At 43.9% G+C, this 21,597-nt stretch overlaps 1 protein-coding gene across 3 annotated transcripts in view; it reads left to right on the forward strand.

The window, feature by feature from the left end:
- The window catches only part of LOC119168937 (glutathione S-transferase D7), a 190,551-nt gene that overhangs the window by 87,299 nt on the left and 81,655 nt on the right, over nucleotides 1–21,597 (forward strand). The window contains exons 1-3 of one of the 3 annotated variants that reach the window (XM_075890849.1): nucleotides 1,359–1,480; nucleotides 15,474–15,570; nucleotides 17,187–17,245. In XM_075890849.1, the coding sequence (XP_075746964.1) occupies nucleotides 15,550–15,570; nucleotides 17,187–17,245 (80 nt within the window). In that variant the 5' untranslated portion in view covers nucleotides 1,359–1,480; nucleotides 15,474–15,549. Of the gene's footprint in view, nucleotides 1–1,358; nucleotides 1,481–4,747; nucleotides 4,949–15,473; nucleotides 15,571–17,186; nucleotides 17,246–21,597 lie in introns of those variants that run through there. The other 2 variants (XM_037420156.2, XM_075890850.1) reach the window with 2 other exon arrangements.

The raw sequence follows: 21,597 nt of genomic DNA on the forward strand, positions 1-21,597 counted from the left end.
ACGTTTTCAGCAGATTTCATTAGTATTTATTCGGGCGTTTTTTTTTAGTTGTTGGTATTGATATAACTGAAAATCTGTACGTTGGCATGCCCACTATATACTGCCAGCGGAGGTCGGAAAAACAGCTGTCGCTCGATATCGCTATTCCAGAAATGCATGCCCAGCAATGAATGACTTTCTACTTACTTCAAGTACAGTTTAGGTAACCGTTAGAAACGTTGCCAAGCTCAAATGCATAAACTTCAAGCAACGCACCTCAGCTGCGTCGAGAGCTGCCTTACTCAGCAGTGCCCCGTCACCTGCAGCGAGCATTAGGCCCATCGTGCCGGCCTCGTTGGTGTACAGTACTCACGGATTGAAACAGGACACTCGGAGTGTGTGGTCGACGGTACATGTGCCGCCACTCATGGGTTCGCGTACAACCAATGTGTTGTATTATAGTATAGAGCGAGACGAACACCTACGGTGCAGGATTACTCTTTCCGGTCGCCGAATTGTCAGCCTGTGTACACATGGTGAATTGTCACCATGTGTACACTGCCGTGATGACACTGCAAGGCTCACGCTAATTCGCATGTCGACCAAACTGGTTCGGAGCTGCGCATCATATTTAATTCCACGCTAGCAAACGAAACTATCGTTCTGCGTGCTTAGGCGATGTGGTATACTCATGCTGTGCAAGTAAGACACAGGATTTAGTTAGCAGATTGCGCCTTGCATGTGTTCGTAATCATGATCAACATGTGCACAAAATCATGGAAGGTTTACTTTTGGTTTCTGCCTCAACAAAAAAGAAAATGAGTGCCAGGCTTGCCTTCATGCAACATGGAAATAATATAATGTATTAGTGTCGTTATTGCAAACTGTAGCCTATTGTTGAATAAAAAACAGAGCATAGGTTTGCCGGTTCTTCCGTGACCAACAGCTCTACAAATGCTTGCCACGTAGAATGGCCGCACGCACTATTGGCTGCTCGGGGCGAAACAACGAAATACCAAGTCATTGTTTCAATGCTGCACGGAAACAGCTAGGCCCATGGCTGCTGCTTTTTGTTTTCGTTGTGACAAAAAGCTTTACAAACTTCATCGGATTTTGTGCAGCCATTTATGTCTACGAGCGCATTTCAGGCGTGACATCTTAGCGGTATCCGATTTCTTACTTGCGCAACCGACGTGCCCTATCGTCCAAGGGCGCCGATCGAGAGCGTCGTGCGCTTGCGCCACAATATAAATGGTTCGCGCCATGCACTGAATTCGGGCTGCATGCATGCAAAAACACGCCAGCCTTGCAGCGCCACGCCGGCAGTGTGCACATGCTGAACTACCGGCCGACTATTTAGCGACCGGATGGAGTAGGGCCTGCTCCGTAGCTGTTCTCGCCCTCACTGTATACCACAATACAACACCTTGGTTCCATGAGCACCCACGAGCGACGGCACATGCACCTGCGGCCACGCGCTACGAGTGTCCTGTTTCAATCCGTGAGTGCTGTACATGCTACTGGCGCTTTTGTCTTTAGGTAGGCACAATTCTAAAGTACAAGAGTAGCTGTAAAGTACATTTTAAACATCCCTTAGCCTAAATCAACCATTGCTCTAAGTGTGCGGGGCCCATATAAGGAGCGATTACGTTCGATGTGCCATGCTTTAGGCAACGCAGGCTGTCAACGAAAGCTTCTTTCCGAGTGCAGTAGCCGGTAGTTTTCTGACTCGTATGCGAGAGCACGCAATTTTGAGTTAGTAATTTGGTACGCCTTAGTGAACCAATACACTGTCATACTTCTTCAGCGGATTGCTATAATATTTTCTCCGGCGGTTTATTTGCTGCAGGTATCGATGTAACTGCAATATCAGTACACTGGCACGCCGGATATATATAGTGCTATATCGTCGCTTGCGCGAGAAAATTACTCGATATTCAATCGTGTGCACACATATTCATTGAACAAGTCATTCAAATCATCTGTACGTGTTACCAGTAGCAAGTGCGAGAAGCGACTATCAAACAAAAAAATATCAGGAGCAACAGCCAACAATTTGTGGCCACTCCTCCAGTCAATTTGAGATTTTTCAGAGTTAAGATGTAGATTCTTCAAAAAACAATACGCTTTTGCCATAATACGCACAATATTCGGTGCCGAAAAGCCGTTCACCACTGCCGAATCACGGCGTAATCATTATTTGGAAAAGAATATCACGTCAGTCTTGACTGTGCAACTTGTAAACATGATTTATATATTTATTTATATATATTTATTTATATATATTTATTTATATATTTATATATTTATTTTATATATGAATGACCTTCCTGATGTTCTTAGCTCTTTTGACTGTGGTCACTGTGTTCTATACGCTGATGACACAACACTATATTCATCTGATAAAAACATTGATGCTCTTATTTCAAAGTTAAATCTTGAATTAGGTGCCCTTATGATTTGGTGCAGCAGTAATCACTTAGTTATAAACCCCACAAGAACTAAATTTATGGTGTTTAAAAGTGTTCACAGGTCATCACATGCTATTCCCTTACTACAACTTGGTATTCATTCCATTTGTGCTTGTTCTGATGTCGTCTTTCTCGGCATACACTTTGACTCATGCCTTACCTTTCGCAGTCACTTTAACCAACTTAAGCAGGAGACGGTGTTTGGTATACGCGCAATAATCAAAGCTCGCCCTTTATTTTCCCGTAAAGCTATACTGGCGCTGTATATTGCGTTCATTCATAGTCATATTACTTACGGTGTAGTCTCATGGGGCAACACTTATGCTTGTCGTTTATCATCAATACAGCACACTCAAAATCAGTCAATTCGCATTGTCACTTCTAGTTCTTCGCAATCGAACGCCTACACATTACTACGCTCTTACAATATCTTGCCAGTAAATCTTTTGTTCCGGTTAAATCTTGTGACCATATTCCACAAACTGCTGTATAATCGAGTCGCATTCCCATTTATTACATCTGATCTTTTGCAGAATAATAATGTGACCAGGTTTGCGGCTGATAAAAGTTTCCTGTTACCCCCCGCTCATACTAATTATGGGCAAAAAACTTCCGCTTTCAGTGCGATATCCTTTCGGAATGCGTTATCTTCTAGCATTAAGCGTTGCACTTCAATTCCTATGTTCAAAAAGTCCGTCAAATATCATTTTCTCGAATAAACTTACTTGTGATCGTTTACCTCTCTGACTCGTTTGTTGTTCGTTTTTTTTATACCATGTTGCGTGTTTTGGCTTGATTTGTGATATAAGAGTGCACTTTGATGTCCGTATATTGTAATAATTTTCTGTTGTTCTGTATAAACTTTACCGTCAATCTGTATTGACAACCGAGGGACCCACTAAAGTCTCTGGCTCTGGGACCCTTGTCTGTATATCTCAGATTTTGTACCTTGTTTTTGGAAATAATAAAACTTGAAACATTAAACTTGAAGTCAAGCGGCGTGTTTTTAGAAATAATAGTTATTTTACAACTCAAGCAACATGTCCTGGCGTTGCTTATTGTGTAGAGTACTCGGATGATAATTTGACGGTGAGAAGTTCCAATCCTGTCGTGAGGCATATTTGTTTTCATTTTTTATTGTTTATATGAACGTGCGCAATATTGCTTCTTTTACTTCTATATTTGTTTAATTATTTATGTCAAATGGCACAAACCATTTCAGCCCTGTGAAGCAATTTTGCGCAGAGTACCGAGCGCCTTCTAGCGCTGGTACCAGCGTGAAACTGGGCCTATATTCAGGCGTGGCGCTGGACGCTGGTACCCAGTGGCGCAGATTTTCGCAATAGGTTGCAACGTCGGTGCGTCAGTGATTGATAAAATATCCTCCCAGAAAGTCAAAAAAAAGAAACTTATAAACGCACTCATAAAACAGTTCGCTGGCTGCTTCTCTACTTCATCGAAGGCGCGACGTACATCAATTGCCAATCACGGGGTCATAACAGAAGAGTGAGACCTATATGCCGGCACCCATATCGAGTGTCACAAAACGGCAGAGAAATCATAAAAGAGCAAGTAGACGAGATGCTATCCGATGACGTCATCCAACCTTCAAACAGCCCATGGTCATCTTCCGTAGTGCTTATCAAGAAGAAAGAAAATACGCTTCAAATCTGCGTCATCTATGACAAACTTAACGGCATCACTGAACGGGATGTGTACCTTCTGCCACGTATCGATGATACACTCGATCGCCTGCGGGGCGCAAAATTTTTCTCTTATCTAGATCTGAAGAGCGGATAATGGCAAATACAAGTAGATGAGCTGAGGAGGGGGGCGACGCCGCGATTTATTGGCCGCGTCCAAATTGAGCACCCTCACTATGCCGCACAGAGACCGTGATAGCACGAGCACCTGGCCCCACCCAGGCCACTTGCGTCAGGTGCTCAGGCTTCTGGTGCAGAAAATAAAGAAGTGCCCTGGAAATTCTTTGTTTTTAGGTTGACTCGCAGTTTTCTCACAGTTACCTTAACTTGCGAGTATAAGTTCGCCCTAATAAATAGGTTCGTTTTACAAGCCTGTGTGCTTCAGTATCGTGACATTATAAACCGACTTGAATGCCAATATTCCACAATGGTGGGAGCACCCTTAATGTTTCAAATGCGCTTCCGATGCTCCCACGAGTTGCGCTTGCCTTCAAAAGAGATTTCTGGTGATGAAAGAAAAACATCGTCCGCATGACGTCTCTCGCTATCAGCGACATGCCCGGATGCCGACACAAGGCGGCGAATGCAACTTCCTGTTCCGTGCTCCGTGTTCTCCTTGGCCATGGGACACGTTGCCTCACCGCAACTGAAAGGAAAGCGCACGTTGAAGACACAACATTTTTGCGCCACCACCAGTGTGGCAGTGTGGCAGCCCTCGCGTGAGTCAAGCGACTGTGCTCGCTGATTGAAAATGTCCATCGTGCTGTACCAACTGAACGCAAGTCCCCCATGCAGGTACGTCTTCGAAACACTGCCTCCGCGGAAGTGACAGTGGCTGCTTGTGGTGTTTTCTTGCTTGGCAAATAGAAAGGTAGCACTAGGAAGGTTTTAAATAGGTAAATTAGCTAAATACTTATTCTCTGGGAAAGCTCTGGAGAACTAAAGGGAGGTATGATGCCGAAAAGGCCCTTTGCTCCGATGGTTTACAATAAATTTGGCAATATTCGGGTACGGCGAAATACAGTGAGTATACGAATATATGCGTAAAAACTTATAAAAACAAAGCGGGTTTACGGAGCGTTATTGCTTCAGGTATAGCCTGGTATACAATGAAGAACTTTAATGCGGTATACCATTGGCAGAATGCAGAAGGACGGAAAGTTAGGCCAATTTGTGACAGCACTCGAACATAATTGAACATACCGGACTACTACACGGATACAAGAGAAGAAAAAACGAAGCACAGCACTCCTCCTTCTTCTCTTGAGCCCATGTAGTCGTGCACTATGTTAAAATAGGTACGAATACCAGTTCGAAAACAGCACGCTTGCACCGTAGTTAGATGGGCTAATTAACCGCAGTTTCGACAAAACATGGTTAGTCAGGCTGTACCGCGGTTAGCATCCGCCATGCTTCACCGATGTTCCGCAGTGTGAAAACGCCTTTGATTAAGGCAGCAGTTGCCATGTGCACGGAAGCCAGTTTTTCACTTCATGTTAGGACGCGTTTAGTGGAATGTAATGAAGTTTCTTGCAATCTTAGAGAAATGACACTATCTTTGCGTAATTTGTATACGTGTATTTTCATCAAAAACTAGAGATACGAGCCTTGTGGGGGCTATAGAACTTATTATTGTATGGGTGTGCCCAAAATTGCAGTTTCATGGACTGAAGCAAAGACTGTGGTCATTTCACCTACCTTTCTCGTGCAGTGAAAAAGTTCACGCCGTCACTATTCCTATGTGGGAGTCCGTACTTTGCGAGAATGTAGCCGCATGGTCAGACATCCGTTTTCTAACGTCAGTAATGGCATAACGTCTCGGATGCAAAAAGCTCTCGATTGTCTCAGTCGTGGACGTTGACTGAAAAGTGAATAGGTGTTCTGCAAATTGAAGTTCAGCCACGTATTCGTTTTTCAGCGTATATCAAAACCACCCAATCAAATTGTGACAGCTGGTGACGTCATTTGACCGCCATGTTTCGACACTGCAGAGTCGAACACCAGTACCTATTACATGACAACTGAGTTCATATAGAGTAAACACGAATGCATCCATGATTTATGAAGCTATAGCCAATGTTCACCTATTATAGCCAATTGTGTTTGTTTGGCTGCCACTGTCCCGAAAAAGTAGCCAAAGTGGTCAAAAGTAGCCCCACCTGGCAACCGTGCTGATGGTCCTACACACCTGTCGGCCAGAGCAAGGGTGCCTCTTAAAGCATCTCAAAACTGCGTTCTGCCGAGTGCGTGCCACAGAATTTTCGCTAACGTACACATTTCACCACCGTTTCCTGTCTACTACATTAGCCGTCGATGCGCGCTATTTCGCCATTGTTGTGATAACTTAAAGTGAGTAAAGAGTTCTACACAGAACTTATATGCGACAAGATTTGGAGGTAAGCATCACAAACTACTGGTCCCTATTTGCTGATAAAAAACCAAAAAAGGCCGCTTGGACTGAGAATAAAAAGGACAAGGACTGAGAATCAAAGTGATGTACCTGCCGAAATGGAAGCAAACGCTCCCGCATTTCGTTACTGGTGCTATATGCATAAAATACTTCTATGATACTTTAGTTAGTGAATCGAGAATGTGACATATGCGTTCCAGAAACCCACCTAAGTTTACACTTTCATACTAGCTGGTATCCTTAGGCATGATCTTCGGTGGATTGGGCGTTAGGAGAACTGTTGAACTAGCAAAAATATACAGCTGTCAAGTTTTTACGCCACAAATTACGTTATAATAATGAAAGAAGCTGTAAGAAAGAGCTGCGGGAATGCCGACCCCTCAGTATTTTATTAACGTGCACCTAAATCCAAACTCGCGGGCCTTAAGCATCTTGTCTTGAATGAAACGCGGCCGCCACGGGTCCGCACTCAATCGCGTGACCTTCCGTGGAGCAATCAACCACCGTAAACACTACACTGACGTGGCGGGCGGTTACTACGTAATTCAAATGGTCTTATAGTATGTCACTAATGAGCAGAAGTTTGTAAGTCATCATTACATCGTAGAAGATGATGTCACATATTGCTGTCATCGCATGATATATTCGTTTGGTGACAGGTGCGCTGATATCAAAGACAAGGAGAGTAATGAAAGAAAAATCAGAATAAGGCATTGATATTTTCTGGCTATTATCGAGATGGCTCGGCTCAGCCCCTTTAGGGATCGTGAAGAAGAAGCTGAGTTAACAGAAAGGAAGAAAGAAGAGCTCCATGAGGGGCGAGTGGATGACAAAAAAGCATTTTGTCATCCAGGCAGAGAGAATGAAGTCCAAGGCCTTTGTCTATAGGGCGTCGATGTCCACAGCACTCTCTAACACGGGAAAGGCTCCCACGGCTGGTATCCTGTACCATGTGGGAAAGTGAAAATTCTTTACAGTTGTCGCATAGAGACAGAATGAGTGGTATCAACGCATAATCTCGTATCGCTCGCCCGCCATCGCAGGGTAGGAGCAAGGCATGTGCTCCGCTGTTTTGCGGCACCACATCTGTGGAAAGCAGGGGATATTCAGAGTGACCCGAGGTGTACATGCCTACAGTAGGCCAGGCGCTGGCGGTCCGCAGACGCAGCATGCAGTAGCCACCGCTTGTGTTTCCCCAGGCCAGTCTTCGATTCAAGTGACGCGTGCCATTAGCTTGTCAGGGTGAGCCGTTTGTAGCAGCTGCTCATAGACAGTGAATTCAGGGTTTCCATATGCGTCGTGGAAAGCTTCAGGAGGCATGAAGGAGGAAGTCAGTAAAACCAGCTGAGAATAAAACGAATTGTGCTTTTGACTTCGAGTCATCTCAGACATTTTGTATGGACATTAGGTATCAACGTACACCGCTTGCGTACGTTTCTTAAGTTGTTGGAAGCGTGTGTTGTTTAAAAACTATCCACCACGTTGGCTACGTATGAATAAATGTCTGTTTGAAGTGTTATGCTATGTCAGTGCTCATAATTTACCCCATGAGTGTCTACTATAAATAATATTAAACTTCTAAACATCGCGTGCTGAATTGAGAATAGCCCATGAATATCAGTGTATGCAAATAAGCTGTACACGCATTTTCTGAAGTATTTTTGTGATGTGCATTGATATTTGCCTTTCTCGGTCATGTGCATGCGTTTGAGCAGGAGAAACAAGAATAATTCACCCCCCGCAGGGGCGCCTGCGCAAGTAGGCGTTTGGTGTGTAGCGACACCACGGACCCGAGCTAACGGGGCAGTTTCGGCTCCCTCCCACGCCTAGCCGTGCGTGGCTTTGCCGTGTCCGGGGAAAAGGGGATCCTGGGGGTTGAGCTGACGCTGGGTGATTGGACCTTCAAGGCCCCCCGGCAGAAGCAACACACCCCTTTGGCCCCGGCTTCACGCAGACGGCACCCCTGGGCTGACCCACCCAGGGGAAATCGGCAGTCGCCTTTTCCTATCTCTCTCTCCCTACATCTTCGTCTTTTGTTCTCACTTTACATCTTTCCTGAATTCTCCTCACTTCAGTTCACTTCAAATTTTTTCTGGCGGCAAGGGTTAGCCTAGTGTAAATATCCAACCTTGGGTAGATATATTAGGTTATAGCGGCCATGTACGGCTGGCGCCTGCGCCTCCTTCGCGTCTCGCAGCGTCCCCTTGTTGGGCTCGGTGGTGGGTGGCTGGCATGGCCGTCGAATAAACTATCAAATTTATGGAATCCCCTAGCCCTTTCACAACTAATCGCCCCTCCAAGAGGTGGCGCACCGACGCAATTTTTGAATTTGTTCCAAACAAAAAAGATAACATTCCCAAGTACCAGGTTATCCACTGTGAAAGTACAGACAAGAAAGCTAGAACTATTTCACCTTTCCTTGTGTCCAAATGTCTCATAGAAACGCTGGGCGCAGGCTACAAGGCCACAAAGACCACCAGTGGTGACCTGTTACTTGAAATAAAAGACAATGCACAGTACCAAAGACTACATAAACTCACAGCATTTGGGGATCAGCCTATCACAATCACACCGCATCGAACCATGAACACAGTGAAGGGTGTTGTATCAGATGGAGACCTGATGGACCTCTCTGATGATGAACTTCTAACAGGCTGGAAAGAGGAAAACGTCATTCAGGTGCAGCGTATCAAAACAAGAATAGAAAATAAGGAAATTCCAACGAAGCACATCGTACTAACTTTCGCATCTAGCACCCTCCCCACTGAAATAGCAACAGGATATCTTAAACTGCCAGTTGGACCATACATACCCAACCCGCGGCGCTGCTTCAAGTGTCAGAGGTTCGGGCACGGCTCCCAGAGCTGCCGAGGACAGATTACCTGCGCGAAATGCGGCACCAAAGGTCATACCGCTGACGATGACTGTCAGCTACAAGTGCACTGTCCAAACTGTGAGGGTGACCATCCTGCATATTCCAGGTCATGCGTGGCCTGGAAAATGGAAAAAGAAATTACTAATACAAAGTTTAAATTGAACATAAGCTTCCGTGAAGCGCGGCAGCGCGTTTCCCCGCATTTTGCTGGAAACACATCGTATGCCGAAGTGGTGCGAGGGGGGTCAGCACCACTTCGGTTTTCGGCAATGCCTTGGACCACGCCCAGCGTGCCGAGGCAAACGCCACAAACCCCCATGGGTGGAGCAGCCTCGGCTGCCCCACCCTCCTTGAATACAGCCCCACCGAAGGCCCCTGTGAACCTTGGCAGCACCCGGGGCACCACACAAACTAAAGAGGTCGCCTCGACCTCCAGCCCGGTGGGGTTTAAGGCTCCGTCTGTCACGACGAAGCCTACAACGAAAGCAACATTATCTGTCGTCTCTCCTGAGGCGATGGACACATCAACTGCACCGGCGCAGACTGCGCCAAAGGAGCCGCGGGGTTCCCTCGACCGTTCTAAAAAAGACAAAACTGTAATTACAGGGCCTTCTAAAGGCTCTGTAAGATAAGTCACTTCACTCTTTAGACACCAGCCACACTCATTTCGTACACACAGCACTTCTTTACTCCCATTATGGAGACACAAATTATACAATGGAACGTCAGAGGACAACTTCGAAACCTCGATGATGTCCAAGAACTTCTACACAAACATTCTCCAAAAGTGCTGTGTGTACAGGAAACACACCTAAAATCCAAGAATACAAATTTTTGGCGTCAATATGTTGTCTTCCGAAAGGACAGAGATGACGCTGTGGCGTCATCTGGTGGTGTAGCCATTATAGTTAATCGAGGAGTAGCATGCAGTCATCTACCACTACTAACATCCCTAGAGGCAGTGGCTGTTCGAGCAGTTCTATTGAAAAAGCTCGTCACCATCTGCTCTCTATACATACCGCCGCAACACCGCCTGGAAAAACATGATTTCTAGTCTTTAATAGATGAGTTACCAGAACCTTATTTGATTCTAGGGGACCTGAATGCGCACAGCGGTTTATGGGGTGACTGTCGATGTGATGCACGAGGTCGTATCATTGAACAGTTCCTCTTTTCATCACGTGCTTGTCTGCTGAATAGAAAAGAGGCAACATATTATAACCTTGCAAACAATACTTACTCCTCCACAGATCTCAGTATCGCATCTCCTTCACTTGTACCATTACTTCAGTGGAAAGTCATAAATAATCCATACGGAAGTGACCTTTTTTCTTTAGTTTTGAGTACACCAATAACATACGAATGTCCTCCACATGTTCCCAAATGGCTGGTAAACAAAGCCGACTGGGAACAATTTCAAAAGATTACACACTTAAGTTGGACCGACATATGCGGATTAGGCATAGATGAAGCTGTGCAGTACTTCACGGCTTTTCTTACTGACGCAGCAGCGAAGTGCATTCCACAAACATCTGGACTGCCCGGCAAACGACACGTCCCGTGGTGGAACACTGAGTGTCAGAATGCGCGAAAGGAACAGAACAGGGCATGGAGGTTGCTGCGCAACTCGCCGACAGCGGAAAACCTTGAGAGCTTTAAGAAAATAAAATCTCGAGGCAGGAGAACGCGTCGGCAGGCCAGAAGAGAAAGCTGGCACAAGTTTTTATCAGGAATAAGTTCATATACACAAGAGGCTAAAGTCTGGGACATGGTTCGTAGGGTAGCAGGAAGACAAGTACACTCACTCCCACTCGTAAACACACAGGGTGACAGCCTGGAAGATCAGGCGAACTTCCTCGGTGCACACTACGAGCAAGTGTCTAGCTCGGCACACTATACTGAAGTCTTCCAAAGATATAAAGCAAGGATAGAAAAACATAAACTAGAATATAAGTGCACAAAACACGAGGCATACAACCAACCTTTCAACTTAGCTGAGCTACAAACATCACTAAACTCTAGCAGTAATTCTGCACCAGGCTACGACCGTGTCACGTATGAAATGTTGAAAAACCTGCCGCCTAAAACGTGAAAAACTTTACTCTCTTTATACAATGCTATCTGGCTTTCTGGCACCATCCCTGCTTTCTGGAAAGAGGCTATTTTTATCCCTATTTTGAAACAGGGCAAAGACCCTTCCTCAGTTTCAAGTTATAGGCCCAATGCACTAACCAGCTGCCTTTGTAAACTTTTTGAAAAACTGATAATACGCCGACTTTTACAATTCCTTGAAACACACAATCTGCTCGACCAATTTCAGTGTGGGTTTCGGGAGGGTAGATCCACTACCGACCATTTGGTGCGTATCGAGGCACAGATCCGAGACGCTTTTGTCCACAAACAATACATCCTCTCAGTGTTTCTCGATATCGAGAAGGCTTACGACACAACATGGCGTTTTGGGATATTAAGAGACTTGTCTCACCTGGGTGTGCGCGGTAGAATGCTTTCCATAATCGAGAGTTACTTGTCCAATCGGAAATTCCGCGTCCGTGTGGGCAGTACTCTCTCCCAAACATTTTTGCAAGAAACGGGAGTACCGCAAGGTGGTGTACTTAGTTGTACACTTTTTATTATTAAAATGAATTCCTTGCAACTGTCCATCCCCCGCAACGTGTTCTATTCCACATACGTCGATGACGTTCAGCTTGGCTTTAAGTCATGCAACCTAGCAATGTGTGAATGGCAGGTTCAGTTAGGTTTAAACAAGCTCTCCAAATGGGCAGAGGAAAACAGATTCCGGCTGAACCCAGAAAAAAGCACGTGTGCCTTGTTCTCCCGAAAAAGAGGCGTGCACTCAGAACCCGACATTGAACTGAACGGTCAACGTCTGTCTGTCAATGCGGAGCATAATTTCTTGGGCTTAATCTTGGACAACAAGTTGACATTCGTTCCACACATAAAGTATTTAAAAACAAAATGTTTAAAAGCCATGAGTGTTATAAAAGTGTTGTCACGTACTACGGGGGGTAGTGACAGGCCATGCCTCATGAACCTGTATAGAAGCCTCATTCGCACCCGCTTAGATTATGGGGCCGTTGTCTATCAGTCTGCTGCTCAAAGTGCCTTGAAGATGCTGGACCCCGTGCACCATCTGGGCATCCGCCTTTCTACGGGTGCTTTTCGCACCAGCCCCGTAGAAATCCTTTATGTTGAGTCAAATGAGTGGTCGCTTCATCTGCAGAGAACTTACATGTCCTTCGTTTATTTCCTTAAGGTAAAAGCAGACAAGAAGCACCCCTCATACTCTACTATTATTGATTTGTCGAGCTCAATTCTGTTTCAAAACAGGCCTTCGATGAGGCAGCCCTTCTCAGTTCTCCTGAAGAGCCTAGCTGAGGAAACCGGAGTCTCACTTGAACACAGTTTAATGGCTCCTGTTGCATACCCACCACCGTGGCAATGGCAGACTATAGACTGCGATGCGTCTTTTCTAGAAGTTACAAAACATGCGCCTACTGCCCATATCCGAACATATTTCCTGGAACTTCAACACAAATACACACGTCCTGAGTTCTTTACAGATGCCTCTAAGACCAACTCCTCTGTGTCCTACGCTGCTGTTGGCCCTTCCTTTTCGGATGCTGGCCCTCTACATCCAGGCACAAGTATCTTCACAGTGGAAGCCTATGCGATACTTGTGGCGGCTAAACACATAGAGCAATTACAAATACAAAAAGCAGTAATTTATACAGACTCCCTCAGTGTAGTAACGGCTCTGCACACTCTTAAAAAGCACAAATACCCAGTCCTTGTCTCACTTTACTCCATTTTATGCACACTCTACACACTCAAACAACATGTTGTAGTCTGCTGGGTGCCAGGGCACCGTGAGATTCAAGGCAACGTGAGGGCGGATCAGCTCGCTGCATCCGTCCACAAAAGCACTGCCCCTACACCCACATCAATCCCGGCCCTTGATCTTAAGCCGTCTCTCAAAAGAAACCTCAGAGTATACTGGCAGAGCAAGTGGGATACACACACGCAAAACAAACTACACGTTATTAAGCCACACCTTGGTCATTGGCTACCCGTATGGAAATCGCGTCATACAGAGGTAATACTAACGAGACTCAGGATAGGACACACATACACGACACACACACACCTTTTGTCCGGTGGCGATCCACCATTGTGTGCCAGATGTGGTGAAGTATTGACAGTCCTTCACATATTAATTGAGTGCAAACAATTGGACACTGTAAGAAAACAACACTTTCTATTACCCTACCGACAAAATATACCTTTAAACCCTGCAATGTTCGTCGGTAGGGAACCGCTTTTTAGTCACAAATCATTGTTAGCGTTTTTTAAAGAAATTCATAGTTTTCATATCATATACCCGGGCATCCCGTAGCATGACCTCTCCAGAGAGGTTTTTGCTGCGGTGGTTACACAAGAAAGCACTTGCCTCACGGCCCTTGGACGCAAGGGTATGAACGAGTGAGGCACTTGTGCTAATGCCATACATATCCACCATCGTCTTTTATTATCACCAACTTTTGTCATCTATTCACACCACACACACTTTTCACGACATGGTCATGATTTCATTACTTGTATGTTTTTACCCGCCTTACCGCGAGGAATTTTATGGCCCTTATACAGCCGCTTATCACAATCATTCTCCATGTTTTTAATAAGATGAACTGGCGCTCTTTGGCCGTGAATCGGCCCTTGCCATAAAACATCAAACATCATCATCAAGAATAATTCACCATGCCCAATCAGTGGAGGGTGGACTCGAAAAGTTGAGGATAGTTGGCCATAATGCCCGTAATGTGTGAAAACTGAGGTTCGGAATCACATTAATAATGTCTTATTTGTCATGTATATAAAATATTTTTATCATTTTAAATATTTTTTCATCAAAAAAGAAGCTTTCTGTATGACATTGTGCTGCGTTTAAACTTCGCACCCCGTTATTGGCACATGAGTGTACCAGTAGTACAGGCAAAGCACTTCTCATATTTGCGCGTGGATGAGCGTGTAAAGAAGAACTTCAGTGTCATGTCGCTGCAAGGGGTTCATGGCTCATGATTATTAGGAACGACGTGCCGTGTGATGAAATTTGACCATGATCAGCCTCGAACTTAAAAAGTGACTTCGGCTGGTGGGCCGTAGTGGGCTGCAATAATGACTGTCAAGATAGTATTGCAAGGGGAAGGGGGCGGGGTAGGCAGAGCAAATCTGAATCTAACGCTGCCATTTGAAAGTACGCCTTTCCCATAGCCCATATATGTCTCATTTCTGAAAAGACTGTCACATCAGGTTAAAAAAAAACATATCCATACTGATTTCTAAGATGTCTTCGATCTGAACACCACTTCACAAGTGTCCGACTTTTTGTTCCACGGTGGTGTTTCAACAGTTAGTGCAACAGTGACATTTCAACAACGGATGTTCTAACGCATCTGTCTGCTAATCGAACAAAGCGCTAGTAATTGCTATAGGCAAAAAATACTTGCAAACACTGCTTGGCAAAGGACAAAAATCACAAAAATTTATTCCGTGTGAAGTGGTTGGCCACGTGCTTGATGTACCTGCTATGCAGTGTTTCCTTTTTCTGCGATCACAGCGACGTTCATTTCAGTATTGCTTTTCGTGAGCGATAATATGCGACTTTTGCCGCCCCAATCATAATATTGTTATGGGGAAGGCCGTTGTGAAGGGCTCCAAAAATTTCTATCACTTGGTTTGCTTTAACGTACACTATCATCGTTCAGTACATGAGACTGCGATTTCACCTTCATCGAAATGTGACGGCCACGTCAGGGATCAAACCAACGGCCTCCTCGTCGGCATCCGAGCTCCGAAACAATTATGTTATCGCAGCAGACATCTTTATTGAACTTTTATGTGAAAGAATAATACGTATCGTATAAAAGTCAAGGTGTTTTGGCAAAAACGAACCGTTTATTATTACCGTATGTTCAGCGGAGATATCTTTTAAAATGCGTTTTACGACCACGCAGGGCGGTTCGCATTGTCGCCAGGTTGATTGGGATTGTCCTTGAGCTGAAAGACGTCAATGTTACAGCGAAAGAACACATGAAAGAAGATTTTCTCAAGGTAAGTTGGCTGCTCTGTTTTCGAATCGCTGTATAATTAGTGATGGCGTTTAATTATTAACTAGAGCAATCATAAGTCTTCTGCATTCCCGTGAGTGGCAAAATTGTAATACAAGTGAGCGTCTCTCATTTTCTGCTGGTCATAATAGTTTTTCAATTGTATCTGTGTGGATCTTGCTTTGGAAACCGAAATATTCTTTGTTGTAATAATCAGTACGTGAATTGAATGTCATAACTATAGTTACCAATACCAACCAAGATGACAACTTGTATATCAACATCAGAAAGCTGATACAGAGAAGGACCCTGGTATTCTAAAAAATAACGAGGTTGCAGGAAAGATGGAGGCTTGAAGGAGATATGCTTACATTTTTATTCAAATTCTCGGCTGAAAATGAGCGCGCATATTGTGTTCACTTTTTCTTAGCCCTTCATTTGCAGAGTGGTGCTTATACTCGCTGCTTTACTGGATAAGTTGCTGGAGCCGACATTTAAATAAATAAACTCGTCTTTATTAGGTCAGCTACTAGAGTATCTGAAGTTCGCTGGCTTTGCGGCAAGTTTACTTGATTCGATGAAAGAATTGAATTTGATGATGCCTGTACGGCAATCTGCCACTCGCAGTATTTTGTTACAATATACGTATACATTATACATTATTATATGTATACAATACGTTACATTATGCGTATAGGATAGTATAGTTGAATACAAGACGAAGAAATAGACATGGGCCAGACACGTAACACGTAGGCTGGATAACCACTGGTCATTGCGCTTATTTGACAGGAATACCAGTGAAGGTAAATCTACAAAGGAGAGACAGTTATATGGGACGATGAGAATAAATGTTTTCAGGTAGAACGTGACAGCAGAAAGCACAACAGGTTGATTGGCGGATTATGGTAACGGTCTTTACTCTGCAGGGAACGTAGTCAGGGTAATGATGATGAAGATGATGAAGTTATTTACTGCCTTGACAAAGAGAAGTCTACTCGTGGAAACGTTGGCTACAGCAAGATTCTATCTTTTACAAGTAGACCTCACTGTATCAATGAGAGTGAGCGGGTCTACTTTGTGTTAATTCGTGATGCCTGACAGTGCGAACGCTGACAACAATTGTCTCCTTTCTTTGTCTATACGTAGATGCGTCATTTTAAAGGGTCAGGGTTGTCATAAAATCTAAATGGCATGAACTATCGTCCGTGGCCCGACACGTTATTTTTAGGCAGCTTCGTGTTATTTGTGAGTTAAGCTCAAATGCATAAAAAACTATTAAATGCAAAAATGAGTAATTTCGAAGTGATAGCATGGTTTGAGATCCTCAGATGGTATTTACTTCAAATGGTCGGAGTTTCGTTGGCAAGATATTTTCTTCTTCATGTTTGGAAAATGTACACAAACAGCGGTTGTGTGCCCAAGCCGCCATTTTGACAATTGTACTTGTTCTCTTCAACGCTTGGACTTCAAGCTTCGAAGAAGACAAGCACAATTGTTACAACGTCGGTGCGAGCACACAACCCCTGTTTGCGTTTATTGTAGTCGCAAGTTGTAATGTTCTTCCTAATTATTGTTTAATGTTACCGGCATATAACTTTTCTGATTTTTTTCTAACAGCTGAACCCTATGCATACAATACCCACTCTGCAAGATGACACCTTCGTGCTGTGGGAAAGGTGAGTGTGATGCCTTAGTTTTTACGAGGCAGAGAAGAAATCGAAATATTTGAGTTAAACATAATGCTTCAAGTTGAAGAGAGAACTGCCCTTAGAATAAACTCATATACAACTTTTGAATCGTTTCGACCACATGATAGAATGCGCTCAATATTGTAAGACTACCTGACAATTTTTTTTCAAGGACGCACAGCCCAGATGTTCAGTTTTTTTTTTTAGTCCACGCTCTCTTCTCACAAGGCAGATGAGTGTGGTAGAAAAAAATTATCATAGCAGGTGTGTTTGTAGAAAGTAATCTTTCCTGTTGCTTTTATGATGGGAATTGCGAAAGTAAAATTTAAAAATATATTTGAACTAAAATTGCAGTGAGTAGTGTCTGTCTATGCTTACGCAATCAGTTATCACTGGGGCGTTACCTGCATGATGCGAAGCGTAGTACCCCGGTCAGCACACTCGCTTATGAGACAGCTATGAAATGGGGAGCTCGGGACTGTACTAACGCCGTTTGGCAATAACACTTGATTTTATTAGGTCCAAATATATCAGTATTGACCATTAAAACTGGTCTTCAGGTGTGCACTATCTTGAACTTCTTGCCACCTGTATGCACGGAGCTGAAGCGAGCTGGAATGTGCTATAGCTAGCAGCTCGAGCCTTCTAGACAAGTGGACGCACCCCTGTACGTCATGACGCGAAGCAACACACCACATCGATTGCATTCTTTGTCACAATTTAACTCAAGAAATTTTCCTGGACTCCGGTATATGCTGTTCTATAGTTTTCACCAACCGACTAGCGCTATTGCATATTTCAGGAAAAAAAACACAGAGAAGTTGAGTAAAGAATAGTTTCCAATAACTTTATGCACACCAGCGACGTTACAATGCATTATGATTGACTACGGATAACTAGTTCAAAACTGAAGAGAAACGTGGAAGTGTGTCCTACATAGGCAATTTATTAAAACATTTAGAAATAAATAATCGATTCATTTCATTTCATTTTATTACCTAAAGACCCGGGGTATTACATAAGGGGTGGGAATACATTTGTACATAATTTGCTTAACGCATAACTCTAAACACACAAAAAAGAAAAAAACATGCGCTAAAGTACATAGTTTGCATATCATGTAACTTAACACGAGAAAAATACAGAAACATACATGGGCTAAGGTGTTACATACGTCAGCACAAGTACAATAAATATTACGTCAGCACTAGTACAGTAAAACTATAATTTCACTTTCTTTTATTGCAAACAGTGCGCAGTGATACTCTCCGCAAACGAACACGGACAAGTGATGGTGGCGATCTCGTGGGGAATGTTGTTCCAATCTGTAGCGGCATGGCAAAGAATGACGCGGAAAAGGTTACAGCCGAGGGCGGCCCACTTGGAAAGTGTGCCGTGTACGATGAGATGCTCGGGCTGCGGGTAGGATATAGGGTGGCTGATGAAGCGAGGTGTGATAAAACTTGTGGAAAAGTCAGAGAGATGCAGTGCGCCGGCGTGTACCAAAGAGAAGCAAATTCAATTCTTTCGTTAAGTAAGATATGCTCGTGTCATATGAATAATTAGAATGAATGAACCTTGTGGCACGAATTCGAATGGCTTTGAGTGCGTTGATGAGATATTTTTGGTGATGACTCCATATGGCAGATGCATATTCCAGTTTCGGATGGACTATTGACTGGTAGGCCAGTAGTTAAACTGGTTTGGGGGTGCATTTCAGATAACGCTTGAGAAAACCAAGTGATTTGTTAGCAGAAGAAATGACCGCAGGGCGCGGGTTTGAATCCCGGCTGCGGCGGCTGCATTTCCGATGGAGGCGGAAATATTGTAGGCCCGTGTGCTCAGATTTGGGTGCACGTTAAAGAACCCCAGGTGGTCTAAATTTCCGCAGCCCTCCACTACGGCGTCTCTCATAATCATATAGTGGTTTTGAGACGTTAAACCCCACATATCAATCAGCAGAAGAAATGAGGTTAGTGACGTGTGTGCGCCAGGACAAGTCGTTCAATATAGTAACACCAGGGTACTTGTAAGACTGCGCAGAACACATGGGAATGTTCCTGATCGTGTATGTGTAAGGAAATGGATCGTGCCAACGAGCAAATACTCTCAGTTTGCATTTCTTGGGAATAAGTTCCATTAACCAACAGTCGCACCATTGCTATAGACGGTTGATGTCCTCCTGAAGTAAGCCTTGATTCGATTTGCTAGTAATTGTTCGATAAATGACGCAGTCGTCTTCGAACAAACTAACGTTGCAACACGTCCAGAGGCAGGTCATTGATGTATATTAGGAAAAGTAAAGGTCCGAGAAACGATCCTTGCGGTACGCTGGAGGTCACTGGTAGGGGGGCTGGATGCACGGTTGTTAAATGTAATGAACTGAGATCGGTTTGTCGAGAACGCTTCAATACATCGCAAAATGTCGCTGTTAATGTTCGCAAGAGAACGTTTTAGTAATATACGTTGGTGTGGTACATTGTCGAACGCTTTTGCGAAATCTAGAAATATCGCGTCTGTCTGGAGGTTAGAATCTAATTTGGTATGAATGTCATGCAGGAAAATGGCCACTTGTGTTTCGAAGGAAAAGCCTTTGCAGAACCCATGCTGTGAAGAATGAAAGTATTTGTTCGAGTCAAGAAACTTGATAATTTCTGTGTAAATGACGTGTTCCATAAGCTTACAGGGCACACTCGTTAATGAAATAGGGCGATAAGTAAGTGGGCGATTCTTGTCACCTGTTTTGTAGATTGAAACAACCATTCCAATCTTTCAGTCATATGGCATTTCACCAGTTTAAAGTGACTGCGAGAACAGCAAACACAGGAAAACCGCGGTGACATGTTTAGTATTCTTTAACAGTTTCGAATTAATATTATTCACGCCGGCTGATGATGTGAGTTTAACATTGTCGATTAACGATGAGATGCCATCTGGGAAAAATGTAATGGTCGGCATATGACTTGTTGCATTGGTACGCGAAAAAAGAGGGGGCGTGGTGAACTTTTCAGTAAATACAGACACTAAGGCTGCCTTAAAAAGGTTCGCGCACTCTACATCGTCGAACGTTTCACCTTCTTCATTGGTAAGTGTTACACTATGCCTTTATTGAGGATTTATCACCTGCGAGAATTTGTTTGTGTTATTGATTAAAAATTTCGGAAGGTCATCGCAAAAGAACGCATCTTTTGTCTTGCGAATCGCTGATAGGTATGCTTGTTCAGCAGCGTAGTAATTTTCCCATGCAAACGTGTCCGTCCTGCATTTAGCGGCGCGATACATGCGTTTCTTTTTGTTTTCTAGTCTGTCGAGCGTATTATGGAACCATGATTTTTGTTCATGCGTTCGAAAGGTAATTTTTGGTATGTACCGATTCGCTAAGTTGTTTATTTTCTCTTTGAATACCAGCCAATTTTCATTATAGGGTGCGGTTACAAAACGTATCTTGGAAGAAACGTAGAAAATTTTGTAAATGTTCACATATTGCATCATAATTACCTTTGTCGTATAAGTGCATAGTTTTTTCGCGCTTATGCTGCAAAGCTGGAGCAAAGCGAAAAGAAGCATGGATGACCTTTTGGTCGCTTATTTCTCTAAGAAAGGTAATGGACGACAAACTGTCTGGACAGTTCACCAGTACTAGGTCTAAAGTGTTTGCAGTGTCTTGGGTAACACGGGTTGGCTCTGATACAAGTTGTGTTAGATTAAAGTTGAGGCAAACGTCCAGAAAATCTCTTGCTTTGGTTTGGCTTACTAAAGAGAGTACGGTGCTCCGCCAATCAATGTCTGGCAGGTCAAAGTCTTCAAAAAGAAGAAGGTGAGTTAAGCATGATATCTCTTTACTAAGCCATCAAGTCACTATCAGCTTCAGTTCACAGTCTCTTTTTTTTTTCTCAGTGAACGAACTTATTTGACTGATACACGTACCAACTGCTCATAGAGGGTTCTGTAGTGCATTCCGCTGTCGTGTTTTCAGGAACTGTCTCCCTGGCAATCATGCGAACATGAAATCCAACTTTTTTTTGTTGGTTGAAGCGCTGCCTGTAAAAACAAGCCACACTTCAAATCAGAACACGAACAGCGAGCATGTTCCCAGCGGTGGAATATGATCACGTATACTCAATGCCGTGTTTATTTTTACATGTGATATGGAGCGATAAAGGGGCCCTGAAACACTTTTTAAAGAAACAATGAAATGAATTCAATAAAAGAGCTTATTACGTAGCAAATCAAATTTCACAAAGAGTTCAAGAATTCATCCAGTATGGCCGGAGTTACAAAGATTTTTCGCACGCTGTTCTTGCAATCTCTCTTGTCATCACAACAAAAGCGTTGGAATC

Source organism: Rhipicephalus microplus, chromosome 3 (genome assembly GCF_043290135.1).
Source record: "Rhipicephalus microplus isolate Deutch F79 chromosome 3, USDA_Rmic, whole genome shotgun sequence".
Classification (NCBI taxonomy): Eukaryota; Metazoa; Arthropoda; class Arachnida; order Ixodida; family Ixodidae; genus Rhipicephalus; species Rhipicephalus microplus.